Source organism: Sminthopsis crassicaudata, chromosome 4, assembly GCF_048593235.1.
Source record: "Sminthopsis crassicaudata isolate SCR6 chromosome 4, ASM4859323v1, whole genome shotgun sequence".
In the NCBI taxonomy this organism is placed as follows: Eukaryota; Metazoa; Chordata; class Mammalia; order Dasyuromorphia; family Dasyuridae; genus Sminthopsis; species Sminthopsis crassicaudata.
Window position 1 is genome coordinate 121458595 of NC_133620.1, and position 24208 is coordinate 121482802.

A 24208-nucleotide genomic window follows, 5' to 3' on the forward strand; every position below is an offset into this window, starting at 1 on the left:
TAATGCATATTTATAAATAAATGTGTGTATCATGAATCTATTTACAAATATACAGATACCTGTATGTATATTTGCACCTACATATAAAAATAAGTATATGAATATTCATGTTATATATACATACACATATATTAACATATAATGCAGGCATATATATAAACACAGATACACTAGGTGCTTATTTAACATATTGTTTTGTTATCATTATTCAACTGTTTCAGTCATTGCTGATCTTCATAAGTCTAATTTTAGTTTTCTTGGCAAAGATATTGTGGTGGTTTGCCATTTCTTTGTCCAATTTATTTTACGGATGAGGAACTGAGACAAACAGGATTAAGTGACATGACCAGGGTTATATAGTTAGTAAATGTCTGAGACTAGATTTGAACTCTTGAAGATGTTTTCTTGATTTTAAGTTCAGTGCTCTATCTACTGTGCTGCTTGCATGTAATATGTGGCCACACAGCTAGCTATTAAATTCCTAAGTCCAAATTTGAATTTAAGAAGATAAGTTTTCCTGACCAGAGTCCCAGCACTCTATTCATTGCTGCCCCACACACACACACACATACACACACACACACACACACACACACACACACACACACACACACACGCACGCATTAGATTTTTATGTATCCTGGAAAAAAATAGAAAGATAGTGGAGTTCACTAAACATAAAGGTAGCATTCTACTTCATTAAAATAAGACCTCTGAGAGCAGAGAGCAAGTTTTAGTTTTGTTTTTCCCTTTCTTTGTACTCCTAAAGCTAAATGCAATGCCACATAGAATTTTTAATAAATTCTTGTTGGAAAATGACTAATATGAAAATATTTTACATGATTGCACATGTATAATCTATATCTGATTGTTTATTGACTCAGGATGGGGGAAAGGGGAGAGGAGAGGCAGGAAGTGGAGGCAGGGATGGAGGAAGGGATAGAATTTGAAACTCAAAATCTTTAAAAAATGTATAAAATTGTTTTAACATTTAATTGGGAAAAATAAGCTATTACATAAACACATATATGCATACACATATACATATATATACTATATGAACATATGCATATATTTTATTTGTTCATTTTAATAAATGTCTGCTGGTAGTGATGGTCAAACTTACATTTTAGGAAAGTCACTTTGGTAGCTGAGTATAAGATGAATTGAAAACAAGAGAAATTTAAGAAAAGGAGACCAATTAAAAGTTTCTATAGATAAGCCTCAGCAAGCAGGCAAAGGCAGTTTATTGGCCCAGTATAGTCACAAAATATACATTGATAACCTTTGACAAATGTCTCTCCAAGCCCAAAAAGAATATCCAAAAGCTCTCTAAGCATCCCAACTTTAAGTCTTTCTGACTGTCCTACTTGCTGATGGGAGTAATAAAGGAAGGAAAGATAAAGGTCAAGGTCAAATTAATTTCTTTTAAAAAGGATATTTATCATGGATACTTTGGTTATTCTACCAAATCAGGACATACTTACAAAAAGCCTGGAACAAAACTTTATTATTTTTATAATTTATCAACTTCTGACTCTACGATTATAAATTGGTCTCTCACACTTCTTTAGCTGTGTATTTTGTGTCAGAGGGCTCCAATGACCTTCATTATAATCAATCACTTTTACTAAGTGCTTTAAAATTTGCAATTTACATTCCTTATACCAGCCTTGATAATTTGCACAAATATAATTATATTTTATAGAAGAAGAAATTGACATTCTAAGAGATTAAACAAATCAGAAATTATAAAACAGGAGGAGTCTGGGACAACATTTAAATCCAAATTGGAAATTATACCCTGGAGTAGTTTGAAGAAATCGGAATGATTGGTCAAGAAAAAAGAAACCTGAGATAGGAGTGGGGGAAAGATAGGTGATAATTCTCTTCAATTATGTGAAAGATTGTCATATGGGAGAAAAATTAGATGTATTTGGCTTAGTTCTAGAGGACAGAATCAACACCAATGAATAGAAGTAATAATAATAATAATAACATCAACCAGCATTTATGTATGCTTTAAGATTTGCATAGTGTTTTAAAAATATTATCTCATTTTTAGTTTTAACATTTTCTTAATAATTCACTAAATATCTAAATGTAAAATGAGAAATCCTAAAATACAATGAATAAATAACCATCCTCAGAGTCAGAAAGATAGGTATTAGCTAAGTGATCCTTAGCAAATCACTTAAAATATCTATCTCTCATTCCTCTTCCCCACTCCTAGCAACTCTGTAAGATTAGAAATTTCAAAACAATTGCAAATCTGCCTCAGTAAAGGAAGTTTCCTCTCTGAGAATTTTATATCCAAAAGGAATCAGAGTTTTATTTTTTAAAAAGTAGAATGGTCTGACTTAGGATATAAATATTGTTTCTCCATCACTCTAAGTTTTTAATTTTGGTTTTGGTTTTTAACAAAGATTAGTTTTAAACACTGTCAAGGTTTATTATAGAAGAAATTCTCATACAGGTACTTCCAGGCTTAGATGACCGATCCCATCCACATTCTCGATTTTTGCAACATTAAGCCCAGAATTCTATTCTTTAGCTAACATATAAATAGTGCTTTATCCCTCCAGTGAATAAGACAACTTCTGCTCTTTTAGCAAATTCATTGTTTGTTCTTAGCCAGAGGAGAGCTATCAAAGAGGTTTGAAGTAGCTGGTGTCATTATATCCATCTAGTCCATCCATTGATTTTCCTCAATAGTGTTATTCTAATTCTTTTCTTTCAATTTGACTGTGAGAGTCAGAGGCTAAAGGAAAGCTAAAGTAAAAATATTCAATGGTTTTTACCTCAAGCAAAATTTTAGTTTGGAAATCCATTTGATTTATTTTATTTTTAATTGACCCACTTTATGTAATAAAAGTATTTTAAAGATCGGCTTTTAATGTTAGCCATCTATATTGCATTAGGTAATTCCTAACTCCTATCCTCTTACCATCTGAAACATATTTTTTACCAGCTAACTCAAGGGGAAAATGATATGCATACTCCATATGGTAAAACTATGAAGTAATTTTAAAATCACAAAACTGAAAGATAGCTTGTAAATCTATAATCCAACCCCTCATTTTGAAGCTAAGAAACATGAATCCCAAAGACATAAAATTATTCATGTGACATCACAAAGACTTAGAGATGAAGCTGAAAATGAAACTCAAGTCTCCCAACTTTAAATCATGTTCTTTCCACCATAGCATACCACTCCCCAGTCAGCCAAAAAACACTATGTCAGGGTAACCAGATAGTCATTTTCATGGATAATTGTTGTTGTTGTTCAATCGTGTCCACCTCTTCATGACCCCGTGGACTACAGCATGCCAATATTCTCCATAGAGTTTTCTTGGCAATGATATCATAGCGGTTTGCCATTTCCTTCTCCAATGGATTAAGTCAAACAAAGGTTAAGAGACTTGCCAAGATCACACAGCTAGAAATTGTCTGAAGACAGATTTGAATTCAGGTCTTCTTGATTCAGAACCAGGGCTCTAATCACTGAGGCACTAGATGCCTCCTTTCATGGATAAAATTCACCCTTTTCCCTTCACCTACCTATCTTCAGAAATCCACTGCCTTTCTTCCTATAAAAAGTGGAAAACTGTAGGTACTTTAGTGTTTTTTAAACTTTCACTTTTTCTTTCTTTCTCTTTCTCACATACAGATAGATAGATAGAATGTCTCTCTACATTCCTATTGTTGGTCATTTAGCTTCTATTTGATAAGTCTATCACCCACTTATGTAGGTTATATGTGATAATATGAGTATGAGATTTTAATACAAGGAGAAGATAACTGTGACAATAAATATCAATGAAATTTAGTGATGGAGATCATGACTGAAATGAGGAAATAGAAATTCTAATTTTGCCAAAATTTTTATTAAAAGGCTAGTGGAGGAATACTTTATGACTAAAAGTGTACCACTTTCAAAAAAATCCCACTAATCCAAAGGGAGACACATGATAAAGAGTATTAAAGTTAGAATAAAAAGAAGGGGGAAAAACTAAAACATCTTTGCTCAGGTTCACTGCAGAATGTTAGGTGGAAGAATGGATATTGAGTTCTTGACATAGATTGTAAAACTTCACAGAGATACTACTTCCAGGAGCCAAGATGGTGGAATACGTAGTGAATTGCTGTAACTTTCCCATGTTCACTTTCCAGAAATAAAAAAAAAAACAAAACAGCACTCCAAAACTGTCATGGAACAGCAGAACTAGCAAGTAGATGGGGTGAAGTTATCTTTTAACCCAGGAAACTTGAAAGATTGGTAATAGTAGTCCACTTTAGTAAAAGTTGGAGGAAAGGAGACACAGCCAGGACAGAAAACTTGCAAGAGATCCTGAGCTTGGATGTGGTGGACTCCAGCTACCAGAACTTCCATGTGCTTCAGTGTAGCCTTGGGCAAACAGGCATTCTCCAGAGACCAGACCAACGTTTGCTTCAGCACAACCCTGGGCAAACAAGCAGATGCCAATCCTATGGGTGCCTAACCAAACAGGCCGCTGCCAGTGCAAACTCCTCCATGTCTCAGTATAGCTCCAAATAAACAGGCAGCCTCTAGAGGCCAGACCATCATGTACTTCAATGTAGCCTCAAGTAAATGCAAAAACACCTTCAGTAGACAAACAAACTAGGACCCCCAAATCTCAGCACCAGTTAGACTACCAGATCTCTACAGCCTCCAACAGCTACAGACATCTCTTATCCCCACTCCCTCAGCACATCATCAGAAACAAGGGTCTGCCTAGGTCTCAGGGCAACATCAGTGCAGCAACATGTAAACAGCCAGTGCTTATATTCAGTGTCACAAGAAGCCTAAAAGCATTCCTTCCACCTTGGAAATAGAGCTCAAATTTAAAATTTAAACCCCCTCTTTAAAATGAGCAAAAAACAATAACAAAAACCTGACCATAGAAAGTGATCATGATGACAGGGAAGATCAAGACACAAACTTAGAAGAAGACAACAGAACAACAAAGTCCAAACATCTATGAGCAAAGCCCCAAAGAAAAACTGGAAGTGATCTCAAGTCCAGAAAGAACTTGTAGAAGAAGTAAGAAAGAAGCATAAAAATCATATAAAAGAAATAGAAGAAAAAAATTTGGAAAAAAAAATGAGAGTGATACAAAGAGAATTGGGAGGGGGGAAGAATCCATAGCTTGGATTAACAACTGCTTAAGAAGTAAAATTAGGCACAACTCATTGAAAAGTATAAACTAAAACAATTCTGAGATACCTCTTCACATGTATCACATTGGCTAATGTGACCAAAAAAAAAAAAAAAAAAAAGGAAAGTGTGGGAAAACTGGGAAATTAATGCATTGTTAGTGAGGTTGTGAACTAATCCAACTCTTCTGGAGAAAAAAATTGTAACTAGAAAGACTTTTATGAATTGATACAAAGTTAAATGAGCAGGACTATGAAAGCAGTGTACACAGTATCAGCAGCTTTAAGTGATGATCCATTATCAATGACTCAGCTCTTCTGAGCAATACAATGATCCAAGACAAGTACAAAGGACTTATGAAGGAAAGTGCTATATATATCCAGATAAAGAATTGATGGGCTCTGAATGTAGAATCTTTCTTGTGTTTTTTTTTTCTTTTTGATTTGTTTCTTTTTGAACAACTGTGATTAATATGGAAATATGTTTTACATGATAGCACATGTATAAACTATATTGAACTGCCTACCATCTTTGAAAAAAGAAAGGGGTGGGAGAGAGAAAAAAATTTGGAATTCAAAATGTTGTAAAAATGAAAACAACTCTGAGAAACCACTTCACACCTATCATATGAGATAATATGCTAAAAAAGGAAAATGATAAGTGTTGGGAAAAAATTGTCTTGATATATAAATGAGGTAAGTTTTGAAGAGCTGTTTCAATTTGATGTAGGGGGAAAATGCCTAGCAATTGGAATTGTTCCAAAGTAGAAAAATAGCTTAACTTTTAAAAATCCCAAAGATTTGATGACTAGTTGCTAGAATATTGTATTAGAGATATAGATACATAGATTATATATCTACATATAGATATGTAGATTAGACTAGATAACTACCAAGGTTCTATCTAATTTTCAAATTCCTGGAGTTCTGTGATTCTTCCTGGAAATCAATAATTCCCTTTTACCAAATACTGTAGCCTTTTTTTTCAATTTTAATTCTTGAATTTTAATAGTACATCATAGTGTTGACTGATTGCTCCTCCTGTATGGAATGCACTCCTTCCTCAGCACCCCTGCCTAGAATCTTTTGTTCCTTCAAAATTCAGCTCTTTCCTGCCTCTTCTGCATCCTAGTACTCTCCTCCCCCAAATTAATGTGGGATTTTTTTCATTTTATATTTTCTACATACATATTCAGATATTTATTGCTGTCCTCTCACTACTATCCCCCCAAAGAATGAAAGCTCCTTCAGAAGAAAGGCTAGCTCATTTTGACTGCCCTTTAGATGAAATTCTTGCATTTTTCAATTGAACTTTTGGCAAAATATTCCTTCTGGTACTAGCAATGCTTTATTATAAAGAGATATCCCATATCTTATAAACCTCTTTTTGTATTTCCAGTCCTTAGCACAATGTCTGAGAAGCAGTAAGTGCTTTGCTTGATTGAAACCAAAATATTCTGTCTCTTGATTTGAATTATCTATGTTGGAGCATGTAAAACAAAGATTATAAGATTTAGTGCTAGAAGGAGTCTTCAAAATTATAGATCATCTTACAGATGAGGAACCAGGCCCAGTGAACCTCACCAAGGTCACACACAATTAAGAAATGATAGCATCATGATTCAAACCTGGTTCTTTGGACTAAAAACAAACAAACAAAAATAAATAAAAACAAACAATTAACAAGCATTTATTAAACTCCAACTATAGGTCAGGCACTGTGTGAGGCATTTTTTCCACTGTACCAAGAAAGGAAGAGAGCCATTTATATCCATAAAAAGTGGAAGTATATTCTTAATGTGTTCAGATTTTTCCTATTTCTTTCCTCTGCTTTAAAATTTAACAGTCCTTTGACATTTTGCCACATTTATATGCAATTTCCAAAAGAAGTCTTTGTATATGCACCTGCTCCACTGCTAATGCTTTTCCCCTTCCAAACTAAAACATGAACGACATCTGGAGGTAAAAAAAAATTCACATAAATATTCTGTGAGATTTGTGGAACAAATTAATAGTAACAACCAGGTGTAAAGGAGTGCTTCTAAACCATCATTAAGAATGTGTCTACATACTAAGAAACAAACATTCAGAGAGAGACTAAACAGCTTTGAAAGACAATATCATAAACGAAAACAAATTCTACCTAATTTTTCTTTTTAAAAACAAATTCAAAATATTTTTCTTCTAGATTGATTAGAATATTCTGCATCATATTCTTTGCCAATTATCTTTGAATCAGAAGAATGTTCTGCCTTATTTTTCACACTATCTCATTTCTTATTCAATCATCCTTCTACATTACCATTTTCCCAGATTTTTTACTATTTCCCATTGCATTTTTATTATTTGTGTACAATTACAAAAACATATAAATAACCATTTTACTACAACTTTTTTTTTGTCCAATCATCATTAAAAAAATCAGATGGAATTTGTGAAGGAAAATCCAGTACTTTTCATCACATCAAAATGTTGGTTAAAAAATTGGTTTGGAAAAGACTAATGTAGATAAACTATAAAGAGGGAAGAAGCCAATTGGATATAAACATTAGAATTTGGAAATTTATTTTTTCCAAGCCCATTCTGTGCAATCTACAGCTCACATTTTCTGAGAGAATAAATTCAGAAAACTTAATTAGCATTTTCTAAATCATAATAGTTTGTAAAGTTTCAAAAAATTTTGAAGAAGGAATAATTTATTTGTACTTTATTAAATTATATCATGTTACATAATTAACTTTAAAAACATTTTGTCAACCATATAATATATTTTGAATATTAAATTTTAAACTATAAAAGCCAATAAATATAAAAAAAATCAATAAATATTAGTTTAAATATTTTAGATCAAGTACATAATAAATGTACATTTTATCATTCTATATTTAACAGTTTTTAGAAGCTTTTGATAGCTATCAGTATAAGCTGAATATACAATTATAAAATGTCTAATGCTCTGAAGAGAAAATGTTCTGAGTTCTAAAATATAAATTTGTATCATAATGAATAATAATCTGTAAATATACTTTTGACTTGATTAGTCCTCTTAAAATGTACAATGTACCCATCCCAAAATTCCCAATTGAATGATTTTGATATGTTGATCATGAATGTTTGATAAGACAGGCCCAGAAAAGGAGTTTGCAGTTGGATAGCAAAACCTTTTGAAAATGAAAATGATCTGAATCTTTTATAGCATTTGCCATAAAATAGTAATAGGAAACAGACCAGTTTATGGATTATTCTTCTGCCAACATTATTACCTTTAGTACATCAAGACCATTTTATATGGATAATAAAATAACACAAATAAAATGTCTGGAAACAGAGTGATGTAGAACTAGTCACTTTTCCTTAGTAAAGATTTATACACAAAACCAGAATACGTAACTATTTTCTCCAAGAGTAAAATTTGGTCATTTTCCCTAGTGACTATGATCTTTAAGATACATTGGGGGAAAAAGATTAGTCCTGACATGATAATCTATCATAATTTTGCTTTGATGGTAGCGTCTTTAGGAAATGTTGGTAAGTTGTCTCTTAATTGAAATGGTTTCCCCACTCTCCATCCCAAAGAAAGAAAGATAATTACTTTCAAGCATTTTTCAGTGCTTATAACATGTACAACACAGTACCAAACAATGAGAATATAAAGACAGAAATTGAACACAGTTCCTGCCCTTGAGAAGCTTACACTGCAGAGAGAAGAAAAAAAAAAAAAAAAAAAAGGAAAACTTTTAGACTTTCCAGTGGATGACTAGAACCCATTTCCACCATCTTTATGACTCAGTCTCTATCTCTAATATCATTCACTTGCCTAACAAAAGGAAAAATAAAAACAAACTATTCAATTCCTGCCCTTTGCCCTGTTGACTATAACTATATAAACGTGTATGTGTGACCAGTTTATTAAACCTACCTGGACAACGGGGTGTTTTATGAGCTACTGCAGTGCCACTGATTGGCCGTCCATTGGGAGTAACACACCAACAATATCCCGTGTAACTGTGACATTGTACCTGTCAGGAAATAGCACAATGAATGGAATTTCATCATAGAGAGATGTACCATACTTATTCTAGCACATGTGGTTTTAAAAACATTTTAACAGATGAAAAGTTGTTTTATCTAGGATATACACAGTATAGTAATTAATATAATAAAGGGAAAAATAGCTCCATGGTTCTATTCATAAAATATTTGAGCTTTAAGAGAAATTTCAGATCATCTGATCCAACCATTCCTTTTTTAATAAACAGGGATCTGTGGTCCAAAAAGTTAAATAATTTGCTCAAGGATACAGTGCAGGTGAGTGAGCTTGGACTAAAACTCAAGTGCCCTTTTGTTTCTTTCATTATACAAGCCCTATTCTTGGTTCTGTTTTTACAAAGACCCCATCTAATGAGCATCATGTGTTTTGAAGGACCATAAAATTACCTCTCTTGCCGTCCTCCCTCTTCTTCCTTCAGATATTTTATAACTTTCACAAAGAACAGAGATCTACACAGTCAAATAGTATAAATGAATAATAAAATCATTCTGTAAATCATGGAAAATTTAGAGAACCAATCTGAATAATGAACATTAAAAGTCTACATCTTTTTATTTTCAATAAAATTATATTACTTAAGATTTCATTTATTTGGTCTTAAAATAATGAAAAAAACATCAGTATTATAAAATATAATTTATCATCTTTAGAATCAATGAATTGGGTATTGGTAGGCCTGAGTTCTGGGATATGCTCTATCATCAATTAGCAATTATGATTTGAAAGAAGTCATTTAAACTCTCTGGGCCACTTAAATTCTTACTTGTATATTTTAGACATTGGCTTAGACAATTTAATATAATTTTACAATCATTCTGTGACTCTAAATGATAACAAGGGTTTAAAAAAGATTTTCCTCCTTCTGAAAGGTGACAAGGTAAGAACTGTAATGTCCTAATATGAGAATCATAAAAATGAAAGCAAGCCTATATTACACTCATCATCAACATGAGACATAAATTCTAATACAATAAATCTGCGCCCCACCACTTAATAATAAATATATACAAGAATAATTGTGAGTGCAGTTAGTTATCTAAGAAAATAATGACTTAAAGAGAACAAAAAACTAAACACAAATGGCTAATTTACTCCCTGTACTACATTCATCTACTTCTTGACTACCTTGTCCCTCCCTTCTTCAATGGCCTCTTCCCCTACTTGTTCAGATGCAGAACTCAAAAAAAGTTTGTAACCTGGCTGTATGTTCCATCATCATTGCATTCTGGAATGAAAACTTGTTGAAATTCCTTCCGTGCTTGTTCCTGGGTATATTTTCTTTCTGCCACACATCTTGATACATCTACAGAAAAAAAAATGATAGCCTCTCATTAAAAATGTAGAGTTTGGTATGCAAAGGGCATAGCAATGTTAGAGTTAAGAAAATATTCAACTTTTTTTCTATAAAATTTTCCCATGTAGAATCTACTTTTTATCCCCATTAAAAGAAAAAACAAATAAGGTGAATTTAATTTGTATTTGAATATTTACAACACTGTTTACTCTTTATAACACATAGCATGAGAAGTCATTTGATCCATAGCAAAGTTAGAAAAAAGATAAATACCATGGCAACCATGCAATGTGAATTATGATTCTGGTGACGAATTGATAAACACCTTTTAATAAAAGATAGAAGTTACAAACTTATCTCCAACTAGATCCTAGCTGTAGACTAAAGACATATCCAAATGAACTGTACCAATCAGATGGAAGCTCAGAAATAAAACAGCCCTAGGTTCACTCCAGAAGCTAAAGAAGAAAGATGAAAAAGTAGATGGGATTAAGAAATGTCCTAGAGAAACAGAGGTATCCATGATACTAATAAAGTAGGAACTCAGGCTATGTATAACACTATGCCAATTATTCATTCCTTAGTTTGCCTGGCATAAAAAAAGAAAATTATTTTTCCTCTTCCAACTTCAAGGAATTATTTAGAAGAAAAAATATGGATAACTAGGAAACATTCTAAGTATTCTCCCAAAATCCTTCAATAAGTTTAAACTATTATTTTTACCATCTTCCACTAAAATCTTATGCCATTGCCTTCAAGGAATAGATGTGACTGTAGCTTTTTAAAGTAATCAACAAATTAATCAATAAACATTTATTAAATGCCTACTATGTGCCAAGCACTATGCTAAGCACAGCAGTGACAGAGCTATGGCAATTGCCATTAATCTGGCAAAGCTTTCAGTAAGGACTATTTCCCGAGGACCATCTGAAATAACTCTGAAAAAAACTCCTCACCAGATTATCTGCAGAGTGACAAATTTGGGGACCACAGTATTTTGATGACTAGTTGCTGAATCATAGAAAGAGTGTCACCTGAATCTATAAAAGGAACATCCACTCTTATGAAATAAAGCTTGTTATTGTTATTGTTGTTCAGTTTTCCAGTTATGTCCAACTCTTTGGGGCCCCATTTGGGGTTTTCTTGGCAAAAAAACTGGAGTGGTTTGCCATCTTTTTCTCTAGTTCATATTACAAATGAAAAACTGAGGTAAACAGGGTTAGATTAATTGTCCAGAATTACAGAACTAAAAAGTGCCTAGTCCAAATTTGGATTTAGAAAGGTAAGTCTTTCTGTCTTCAGGTTCAACACTTTATCCACCACCTGGAGGCCCTTAAAAATGTTTGAAGTATTAAAGTATTTCTACTCTATTATCATATTTTTATTTTTCTTTTCTTAGAAAAATTACATATCTGCTCTCAATGAATTGTTACAAATGTGTTCAGTGAAAGTATATAATATTATGGGAAAATTTAACTAGTAGATGAAAAGATCACAAAATTAATATCTAAGGATCTACACCAATGAATCAACAACCATTTTTTAAATCCTTACAATTTACCAAACACAGAGAATATTTTTCCCCAAATATAAAAAAGACAGTTTCTATCCTCAAAGAACTTATAATCAGTAATAGTTGAAGCAACAATATGTAAATAAATAGGAATGCATAAGATTCATATTTTCATACTGCATACAAATTTATGTAGATATGCTGGTTTAGTTGATTGGAACAAATGGAATAAATAATTCAAGATAAGTTTTTCTTGTCAATCTTGAACTATTCTCAAATATATTAAGATATTAGTTACATTATTTATCAATGCTACACTTAGGCCTCTGATAAAATTAAAATTTTGACATAACCACAGCGCAATTATCTGAGACATTCAGGGCCAGAAAAAACATTTTTCTAATAATTAAATACTTTTTGGTTCTTTCTCCCAACAACTTAGAGTCCTAGGATTAGCACCTCAAGAATACATTTTACTTGATTTGGATCATAAAATATAGTTCCCTTAAATTTTATAATTTAAAAATAATTGTATCCCCTGTTTGGACAAACATCACCAGCTGCTGTAGGAGAGCTTAAAGGTTTCCTCAAATGTTGAGGATATTCCTCAAAAGTGGTCTCTCTTCTCTAGAGACCTTGTATCAGGACTTTTAAATCATCAGTACAGTTAAATCAACTGTGTAAGATAAGGAATTCTATAGAGCTTCTGCTAAGAAATTCTAGGCCACTGCTCTGTAGCAGCAGCTGTGCTAAATTAGAGAGAGTTTCTGCCCTCAACATTTCTTCAAGATTGCTGAGTTTCTAACACCATCCTTTGATAGACCAACCTAGTTAACATCCTCTATTATGTACTACAGACCTGAGCGTTTAAGAACATCTCCTTTATCCAAGTTTCAGTGCCTTAAGTTTTATTCTGAATACTGGCCTTGGCTATCCAGCACTTAGCAACATGTGGTTTTAATGTAGCCTGTGTTTTTAACTGAGGATAAATCACTGCTTTTGGTGGACTTCTGTCCTCATTTTTTTTTTGTAGAACCTGTGGTTTGACTGTCTAAAAAGGAAAAGTGATGTAAGTTTCAGTGTACAAGGACTCAACTATGGTACAGATAGAGTAATAAATTATCTCTAATATTTGAATTATCATGGAAAATGTCACAAAATGATGAATTTTCCAAGACTCACCAGTTTTATTCCTGGCCTGGACCTCTATGTCTATTAAAAACTTCATATTTGCAGCATATCTAATACTCCCAAAACCTGTAGCTGTCAATTTTAATGGAATATTAAATTTCAGCTTTATACCTAGCATTTCTCAATTTTTTTAGTCATAGGAAGCAATTAAGGTTTACCAACAGGGAATATCTGGATAATGGGATAAAAAGAATAATGTATGAGATGTGAGGAATAATATTTAGACCCTTCATTACTGTAATATTTCTATTTAATAAAGTGAAGGTGCCTACTAACTTGCTTTTGTGGAATAATTTAAACATTTCCTATAATTCCCTATTATATAATCCCTATATGATTAAGGGACATTTGAATAAAAAATGATAAAAACATACACATACACACACACATATACACATGTGTGTGTAAGGTACAGAAAGAGAGAGACAGAAGCTCAAAGCCATGAAGAGTTGGTTCATATTTGTTCCACCTTTGATATATATTGGCAAGATAACTTTGAATAAGTCATTTAATGTCTCAGTGCTAAAGTAACTCTTTAAGATTGCCACTGCAAAGAAAGTGATAACCCACTTTGTAGAGTTTCCTTCTTACCTGTTTATGTCAACAAAATCATAGTTCTAGCTCCTAGTCTATAGATGTGTGATGTGCATGCATATGTCCATATACAAGCATATAAGCCCACACTTAGATATTAATGTGTATACATATTTTAAAATAGCTGCTATCTCAAAGAAATCAGCATTTCAGAGAAATTTTTAAAAACAAAGTAAAATTACTTTTTGTTACTAGTACCACCTTAAATTATTTATTTCACATACTACTTGCTAACTCATACAAATTCAATACCTATTTTTTTAATATCTCTTTCTAGTTACATATTCTATTCTACTTCAGAGCCTATTTTCTTTACATTTTCTATAGTAGATAATAGAACTACAAGTTGTCCCTTCATTTTTAAAATATTTACAATTCATGAATGCTCGCACCTACATTATTTTTTTACTTTGATATGTTTGAGCATGAAAACAGCAAGATCTGGCCCATTCTCAAATAGAGTTTTGCTCTTTAGTGCTCAGGCATCTGCTGCGGTTTTGTTCTGGACACTGTAATTCTAGTTGTCCAGATGTTGAATCTTCAAAGGACAAGTGTTATGCCATTCTTGTTCATAGCTGTTTTTAAACTATGATGGCTTGGCCAATTTTTACCCCACAGCAAATTAAAAGTAAACCTAAAAGATCATACTTATAATCCTAGAAGAGGGCAAGTAGTTCATTTCATCCAGTCCCAGATTTTCTACCTTACAAATGGGAAGAAAAAAGTGTGTGACATGGATTTGATTATGGATACTGGGAAGTTTTTACTTCAAAGACTGCATCAGGTCAATATAGCCACAAACAAGGTTTTTCATAAATGAATTGTTTTTAAAATAATAACTTTAATTAACATAAAATTTCACTGTGTATAATTTAGAATTTTTCTCTCATTGGAAATAAAACTGTTTATTCTTTTTTTTTTCTACTTTGATAACCAGAAATGGTTTGTTTGTTCAACAAACATTTTTGTCAAAAGAAGCATCAAAATGCTTCTAACTAGGAAATAGAAACAAACCACAGTGTCTCACATCTGTTAATACTGATGATGGTTTTTCTTTTAACAGGAAGCAAACAATTTCCTACTTTTTAAAAACTCCTTAGATAAGGGTTAAACAATAATTTGAAGAGACAGCTGTCCTAAAGATCTTACATAGAAAGATTTTAGAAAGCATTACTTGAATTGTGCTAAAAGCTTTGATGAAACCAAGGGGGACTAATAATACACTGATGTTTATAGACACCACTGAGTTTGATAGTTACAAAGGCTGAACAGCTCCCCTGGTAAGGCCTTCTAATTGACATTTTTATTTATAAGTTCTACATGATACAGCACTATATAAAAGTTTTTTAAAACTCTGGAAATAAATGTGTTATGCTTTCAACTCTTATACTTTTAACCCCTCCTGAGTAAATTCACCAGAGTTCTAAAAGATATATTTAAGAAATAATAAAAAAGTTATTTTTAAAGTTCCCAATTTATGTGATATAAAATTAGTGTCTTAGTTTTCTATTTCCCTGGATCAAGTCCATTCAGTGCAACAAATTTACCTTGTATTTTTCTTATCTTTGTATATGCTATAGCTTCCTTTATCCCAAACCCAGTAGAATCTAAGGTCTTTGAATGGAGTGATTATTTTATTTTGGTCATTGTGGCCTCAGTGCCTACAATAGTGCCTTTCACAAAGTAATGACTTTACTTTTCAACAGAATGTTTCAATAATTCCTTAACCTATAAAAAAAATCTTCCTTTGAGCTTTTCACAATCTTTACAAGTGGCTTATGCTTCTCCTTCATTTTTCTGTCAGGCTTCATCAACAAGTATTAAACATTAGCTATCTCCTCATCACCACTCTCTCCTTAGCTCTTCTCAATTTGCTTTCCCCCTCCACTCCTTTATTGTAACTGGAGAGGAAGTTATTAATGATCTCCTAACAAAGCATTTTTATATTCTCTTTTCTTTTTATCTTTCTGCATCATTCAATACTTCTTGATCAACTTTCCTCCTCCAAACTCCTGTGACTCTGAATTCTTCTTTTTGACCTGGTTGTTCTACTATATTTGTTTGATTGTTCTCCTTCCATTTGCTGGATCCTCTTCCTTCTACAAGGCCAGTACCCTCAAATATTCACTACTTTCCTCTTTCTATTTTATATTCTTTAGTAATCATATACACATCTAATGGTTTGATTGTAGCTTAAAAGAGATGAATGCCAAATCGGTATGTCTAGTCCTAAACTCTCCAGACACAGATTGATTGATCTGATTACTTTATGGATATTTGTTTCTTGATGTGCTACTGACACTTCATACTTAACATGTTAAAAACAAATTCAGCAAAACTTTCTCCTTTCTGACTTGTAGCATTTAGACCTAGAAAGAACTTTAGAGATCATCTACTGCAACATCCTCATTAAACAGATGAGCAAACTGAGGCCCAGATATACCCAAGATCAATAAGGAGTAAGTGACAGGGTTAGATCAAATCCTCAGATTTTTTTTACACCAAACTCAGGGGTGCTGCTTCCCTTATTTTGGTTATTGCCAGTCATTTTTCCAGTCCTTCTGTGCTCAAAATCTTGGACATAGTTTTAATACATCTTACTCATTCACCCCTGTTTCAGGTTATATAGATTAATTTTTTTTTTCTTGAAAGAGTATTCAAACCACCCACAAGCCTTCATTAGTTCAAGGAACTGGAGACAGGCTGTTGAAATCAGATTTTGGTTGCCTGAGTACAAGAGAGCCACAAAGAGCTACTTACTCTCTGATGTTTGGGATAAGGGATGGCAACAATGGCAACTTAGACAAAGAAGTTTCCCTCTTTCAACTCAACATGTTTCCAAAGTCTTTCCTTATTGAATATCTCTTTTTATGGCTAAGTAAATCTCTTTTTATTAACTATTGAACAGATTATAAGTATTTCTTATTGTTCCAATATTGAACAAAATACAAAAGTACTGGCCTGAATCAACTCTAACCCAGAAAAATCATAATATCCAATCCATCATGAAGTACTATTGATTCTATCCCCCCAAGATATTTCATACTTGTCATCATCTTTTTATGTCTGACCTTCTAGTTTAAGCCTTCATTTTATTTCTTATAATATCGAAATCAATTCCCCACCAATCTTCCTTGTACAGTACTAGAGCCTTAATCCATCATATACTTTTAATAGGCATCTGAAGAAACAGACACTGTGACTTTCCAATTGGTAATATTTAAACCACTTATCATTCTAATAGTTAACTATGAGCTAAAATATTGTGCTGGAATTCTCCCTGGCATAAACAACATTTTCTTTCTCTTTAGAAAACCTAAATTAAATAGTTGTATTTTGGCTGAAAATATGTTAGGTCCTCAAATAGGACCAAGCACTTGAAATATTCATATGCAGTTAGGTTGCCTAACATTGTGGCATTTCTCCATAAGATTTTGCTGGGAATTATATTAAAAGCTTTAGTTTGTCTATATCTGGCAAGCATATTAATAAAGTATTCCAAATAATTTGAAAAAGACACTGTTTTCAGCCACTAGAAGTAATTTTATTTTAAGTGCAAGAGACACATGGGATCAAGAGTAGTGGGCTTTTTGCCAGAGTAGTTACAGCTGCCAATGAGGCTAAACTTAGAACTATGTGCCATTTATGGTTTATTAAAACATATAAACAATCACTGCAAAATATGCTAAGATGGAGACTATTCATGGTCATTATCATCACCAGATTGTGTGATTATATATAAGGCAATCATTTCCAAAGTATTTAGATTTGACTACAAGATTCCTGAGACCAATGATGTATGGAAACATATTTTAACACAGTCTAAAAACTACTTGGGAGTTCAGTCTATTTATCTATTTTGTAAGTATTTCACCTCATGACTACTTATTATTTCACAGCTATATAGGTCATTTAAGCAAAAAAGGGGGAACATATTTTTGTGACATTCCAAACATATTTTGGTGTGTTTCTGATCATTGCTTGAACCTGAGACCTAAGGTAAAACCTCTTGTTATGTCTACTTTAGCCTATAAAGAAAGACATTTCTAAACACCAAACCTATTTAGAGCGCCATAAAAAAGTTAAGGTAAACGTCAAGCATATAGAATTTCAGCAATACTCGAGAGCAGATATGATTAAAAAGCACAAGTCCAATTGTATTTGAAATGACTGTTTCAGATATGGACCTTGTGTATTTAGAATCAAATGAAATTATAACTTAAAAGCAGAAGATATGAATGAAGACCAGTTCTAGGAGCCCATTTAAAAAAAAAAGAGTCATTCTTCTTATTTGTCATGTTCTTAGAACACCTTGTTTCACAAATGGGAAGGGTGATTCAGGTAACAAAATGTAAACTTTTTATTTCCAGGTTATCAAGGACAAGTAACTCCATAGTCTTGCAGTGACTAAAGAGTGTTCACTGTCGCTAAGTGCTCTTTTATGGATTAAGCAAACCATCCCAACATCTCAATTGTTGATAGTACAATTGTAAATTGTCCTATCATCTTCATGATTCCCTAAGGAACCATGCTTCAAGAAAAGGAGCAGATGAAGACTGTGACCAAAACACCTCAATGATTATAGCCTCTTAAACCTTAAAGATCATTTATTTCAATCTCTTCCTTGTAAATAAGGAAACTGAGACTGGAAGGGTGAAGTTAGTCATTTATCCAGTTAAGGGTATATAACCAGGACTAAACAAAAATACGTGAAAAAATAAAATAACAAGAATATCTTATTATTATATTTATAAAGTGCCTGCAAGTTATCCAAAACTATCCTATACTCTATAATGAAAATAAAAATTAACAGAGGGAATTCTGAGAATATACTATTGTACCAATTGAAGATGATTTATAACTATAGAAACTCTGCCAAGATCCCACTGGAAAGCTTTATTGACTTCAAATGTGACAAGTCCTTTTGATATTACTTAAATAACTTGACTGAATTTTTAAGACGATATATGCCAGCAGCTTGGAACCTTCTCTCTCTCTGTCTCTCTGTCTATATAGACAAACTAAAGACAGAGAGAGAGAGAGAGAGAGAGAGAGAGAGAGAGAGAGAGAGAGAGAGAGAGAGAGAGAGAGAGAGAGAGAGAGAGACAGAGACAGAGACAGAGAGACAGAGACAGAGACAGAGACACAGAGACAGAGACAGAGACAGAGAAAGAGAGAGAAGAAGAGAGAGGCAGAGACAAACAAGACAGGAACAGACACAGAGGTAGGCAGAGACATGTAAGGAAAGGAGAACACATAAAGAAGCAGAAAAACATACCAAAAGAGAAGAGTAGGGAGAAAAAGAAATTAATGCATGCAGTCAAACAATTTACTGATGACGAATACCCACCCTTCTATCTGAACAGTTAAAAATCTTTATTTTACTAGACACTTCTTCTATGGATATTACTCACTTAGAAACCAAATACATTCAAGAAGTATGTCAGACATGGAAGATAAAAAGATTTGACCATTATCTAAAATGCCTTAATCTATGTAATTTTGCATTATCAGATTTTTAAAAATTTGTTCTCAAACAAATCAAGTCAGGAGCTCCTTAATGTCCTTCTCAGGAATGATCAGTAACAACTAATGATGACCAGTATTTTACAAAAGGTGCTGTAAGAGTACTGATCATATCAGCATCCCTATAAGATATGATGTAGAAAATAAGAAAAACTTTCAGTTGTTTAACTTAATCATGTAGAAAAAAAAAATTTAAGCGATAAGCTTTCTCAGGAGATTATAAAGATAAAAAGCTTTGTAATAAGCAAACTGAATTTAGATGAAAGGTACCATAAATAAGTACTAAGTCTTATATAACAATAATACTCATTATTAGGCCATATTAAAATCCTACACAACACTATGGGAATTATTTGAGGGAAGAACAAAGGAGCCAAGAACTTATCATCTCAGTTTTAATAGTGACAATAGTAATTCTCTTCTTTGTATAGGATGTGAATCTGACCTTATTATGATGATAGTTCACTTCCTATGAAATAATTCTTAATACTTGTTGCTCAGGAAGAAGTGCTGACTCTATCAATAATAATGGTGATAATGATAATAAAAATACGACATAAGAAAGTAAATGATAAGTTTTTAAATCTCCTTCATCCAAATTGTTTGCTTTTTATAAATTACCTTAATATTCTCAAAGAGCTAGTTTTTGTTTTGCTTTTTAACATGTCATATGTTGATATTAAAAATATCAGCACAGTTCCATGGATTAATAGTATTTAGCTATTTTGGGTTTTGTCCAGGTTGAAAATTAAACAACAAAAAATTAATTTGGATTCCTGGTTCAAAAATAAAACATTAATTTTTATGCTTCATTCAAGAAGAACAAACACCACAAACACGAAATTAATCAGTATGAAGTATCATGATTATGTATAAAATCAATGATACAGTAAAATTATCATGTGAAATATGACATTTTTAAATAAACCTAATTACTTTTGGATTTGAAATTCTGTGTATCATCTAAAAGTGCTTATATCTTACAACCTCCCCCCAAAAAAGTAATGCAACAAACATATACTAAGACCCAGAGACTTAAAAAGACAAAACTTTCATTGAAGATAAGAAAATTCATATTGGAGAATTGCATGAAGGATGAGCATCTTATTACTTTTGAGAAAAACATAACTTTGTTTCAGTCTTTTATTTCTTTATGATATTTATTTCCTTCTTATTTTTATTCCTGATTTTCCCTGCACTTCAAAATCATGCTTCTTTTGCTGCTTCATCCTAGAACTTCTCTGACCTCCTGGAGTCTCCTTGTCTTGAAACATCCTACCATGCAATCTGTTCGACCCCTAATATGCTCCAAGAAGCCAACCTCCTTTCTAACTTTACCGGAGTTCTTCCTGGAGCTTCCATTTTGTGAGAGGGCCTAAACCAGTCTTTTTTTATTCCCATCTCAATCCTTTAGTTGACTTTCTTTGAACTTCAAAATTATGCCCCTGCATTAGGTATATTCCTTTCTTCTATCTCCCTTCATTGCTGCCAGCTCCCTTTCATGTAATGTCTTCCCTTTTGAGCAATTAAGCTTCCTAAGGACAAATTCTCTCTATATTTTTTATTTATAGTTGTGTCCTCAGCATTTAGCTCAGGGCCTGGCACATGGTAAATGCTTAATAAATGCCTGTTTCCTTCCTTCCTTAAAAATTATTATAATTGACACATACTATCCATCTTCCCACATCCTTCTGCATTTTCTCAAAAGATAGATGGTGAACATGATAGCCTGGAAATCTGAAATGACTAAAATGGTAATAAAGAAATAGTATAGGAAGTCTAAAATAATCAAGGCTATCGGGGGTGGGAGTGAGAGTGAGAATGGGATACATTTCCTCTGTATGGGAGATGTCTACAACTATTAGAATGTAAGGAAATTGTGGATGGTGTAAAGGCAAATGAGCATCAGTCCTGCAGGGAACTCACCTGAGTTGAATTCTCTATTATTTCCTACAAGCAGGAGGCTTGTGATGAAACCAGAGGAATAATCCCTTTAAACATAACTTCCAAGGTACTTTCTAGCTATCTTGCCCTTTGTCCTTTTATCAATGTAAATTCTGAGCTAAGACATATAAAGTTATAAGATATATAATAATATGTTATGTTAAAATAAGCATATTGATTTTTCAATCATTGATTTAGAAATTCATGAGATTATCATATACACCTTCCAAGTGAATTGCAGCCATAGACAGACAATATGACTTCCAAGAGTAAAGCCAAAAAGTTATATAATATAATATAATACCAGACCATATTTTGAATCTATAAGTGTCTACAAATTCCTTGACTTAACAGAGGGCCACCAGTTACATATTTTCTTTCCTTTTTAGAACTGTTTAAATAGTACAAAGTGATATAGTAGAAAGGCTCAGGAAAAGAAGTTAAAGAAATCTATAATACAGTCTCTACCCATCCACTATCTATGTGATCTTAGCCAATGAATCTTCCTTGACTTCTGTTTCTCCATCTGCAAAATGGAGTAGATTAAATAATGACTAGTTTGCTTCCAGCTCTAATATTGTATTTTTTTTAACTTCCTTTTTCACCTGATATTGAATAAAGTAGAAAAAAGTTAATGGCCAGCTACTTCTTTTTCATCTAGGTGGTAGGGTGTGGATAGAATTTTGAGTCAGGAGGACCCCTCTCAATGAGTTTAACTCTGACCTCAGACACTTGCTATCTGTCTGACCTTGGGTAAGTCACTTAACCCTGTTTGCCTCAGTTTCCTCTTCTTCAAAATGATCTAGAAAAGGAAATGTATTTGAAAAAAAAACCATATAGAATCACAAAGAGTTAGATACAAGTGAAATGACTGAGCAACTGTTCCATAGAGCTGAGAACCCTGTTACTTCAGCATAATGTAGGAGACAAGAAACTCATTTTTCATGGTGTAAAAATTTGATGAAACAAATAAGAAACTGGTACAAGTTAAATCAGGATATGCCCATAGACAGGCTCACAAGAATATATCTGTACTTCATTCAAAATTACTACCCATGTCAAAAAGTAATCCAGTATCTTTAAGAGGTCAGAAAAAATGCCAAAAGTTTTTAAAATCGACTATAATACAAACTTCTATAATTGTTTGATTTCTATCAGCAGATAGATTTCTATCTAATAAATCTGTAAGATCTAGAAACAATTCCATCCTCAAAGGCAAAAAGGTGAAGTTAAAAACTTAATTTGAGGAAATCTGCATTGTCCTCACCAGTATATTTAATTGAAATTATCTAAAGGAATATGGCAAAGAAAAGAATATGAAATCAAAACTATTAATGAGGTGAACTAATCTCCCCTATGTTTTTCTTTATACTTATATATCTTAAGCCTGCACTAACAATTACTTCTATAAGTAAAGAAGAAACAGGTCATTTAATATTCAAGGGTAAAGTATTTCCTTATTTCCCTACATAGAGATATATGACAACTATTACTATATGAAAATATATCTTCTGTTCAAGATCATAAGTGAGATTAGTATTCACATATTGAAGGTAAACACAGGGCAATCAAAGGAATATAGCTCCTTTTTCCTGTCTATATCCATCCAAAATAACCTCTACAAACTGGAAGAAGTTTCCTATTCATAATTTGCACTCTAAGTTAAGTTAATCATCAAATCTTACATTTCTCTAAATAAAAATATGGGAATCCTGACAGTTACAGTCAAGATGGAAAAAATAAATCAAAATGATCCATTTGATCAACATCATACAGAAGCAAAAATTATATTCTTGTTTGAGGATTGTAGGTTTGAATTTGGAGCTTCAATCAAAATTTTAGAAAGTTATCAATTATTCTTTGTTAAAGAAGAAATATGCAGATCTCCAAAGGGAGATACTCATTCTTTCATTCTTGTAACACCACTATATAATGCAGGAACTTCTTGACAGTAAAGATGGTAATTAAATATTCAATCTCTGTGAAGAAACCACAACTGATTCTCCCATCTTAAGAGAACATAAGCTTCTTGAAGAAAAAAAAAATATTATCACCACCCAACCTTAACATAAAGCTTTAAATAGAATAAATATTTATTGAGTTCAAATAAAGAAAGGAAAACTAACTGGCTCTCCCACTCAGAATCTTATAGACAGATTCTACTGTCTTTGATGATGTAATCAATAATTGCCTTTTGGAGGGAGCAGCAAAAAATCCCTGCAGATATAAAAGATTTTATGCAAGTTATGAATATAAGACAATTGATCTCTCAACTCTGTACCTTTCAGTGATAATTGCATATTCCTTAAAGTATTTGCAAACAATTTTAATGACACTAAGCCCTAGTTTTCTTTTCTCCAGTCAGATAAGGTGAGCTTAAAGCCTTTCTCCCTTTAGTTGCCTTTTTCATGCTTTCTGATAATCAGGCTGTACTTTCCACAAAGACCCCCTCTCTGTATTATCTCATATTAAAATTACAATTATCATATACCCCCAGTCTCAATTATGTCCCTAAACTTTACAGAAAGGATGAACTCTCCTTCTTTCTCTAAGTACAGCCGAAAGAATAGAATTAAAGTGCCCTGGATTTCCAATTCAGTGAATTCTCTTCAAATGTTCTGCATTACTATGAAAGCTATTATTGTTTCCATTATGGAGAGATATATTGACCTGATTAGCAATACGGGAAACAACTGGTGCTAGTTAACATTAAGAAAATGTCACATACTGACACAAAGCCCACAAAGCCTTTCATATGTTTTTCAAATAGGGTAAAAGCCCCTATACATTATCAGGAGGGCCAGAATTGGAAAGGACCTCAAAGGCCATCTGGTTTAGATAGGAAAATGAAATCTATTATTCCCTAGTTGGTCTAAGCTTCTCCCATGCTTTTCAGAGTATGAACATCTTAACTGAT

The 24208-nt window shown here is 32.6% G+C and overlaps 1 protein-coding gene across 4 annotated transcripts in view; it reads right to left on the minus strand.

Moving 5' to 3' along the window:
- SMOC2 (SPARC related modular calcium binding 2) overlaps window positions 1–24208 on the minus strand; it is a 254794-nt gene that overhangs the window by 155581 nt on the left and 75005 nt on the right. For all 4 annotated transcript variants that reach the window (XM_074309298.1, XM_074309297.1, XM_074309296.1 and 1 more), the window contains exons 3-4: window positions 10426–10532; window positions 9098–9197 (exon numbers count right to left, since the gene is read on the minus strand). In XM_074309298.1, coding sequence (XP_074165399.1) covers window positions 9098–9197; window positions 10426–10532 — 207 coding nt within the window. The remainder of the gene's footprint in view (window positions 1–9097; window positions 9198–10425; window positions 10533–24208) is intronic.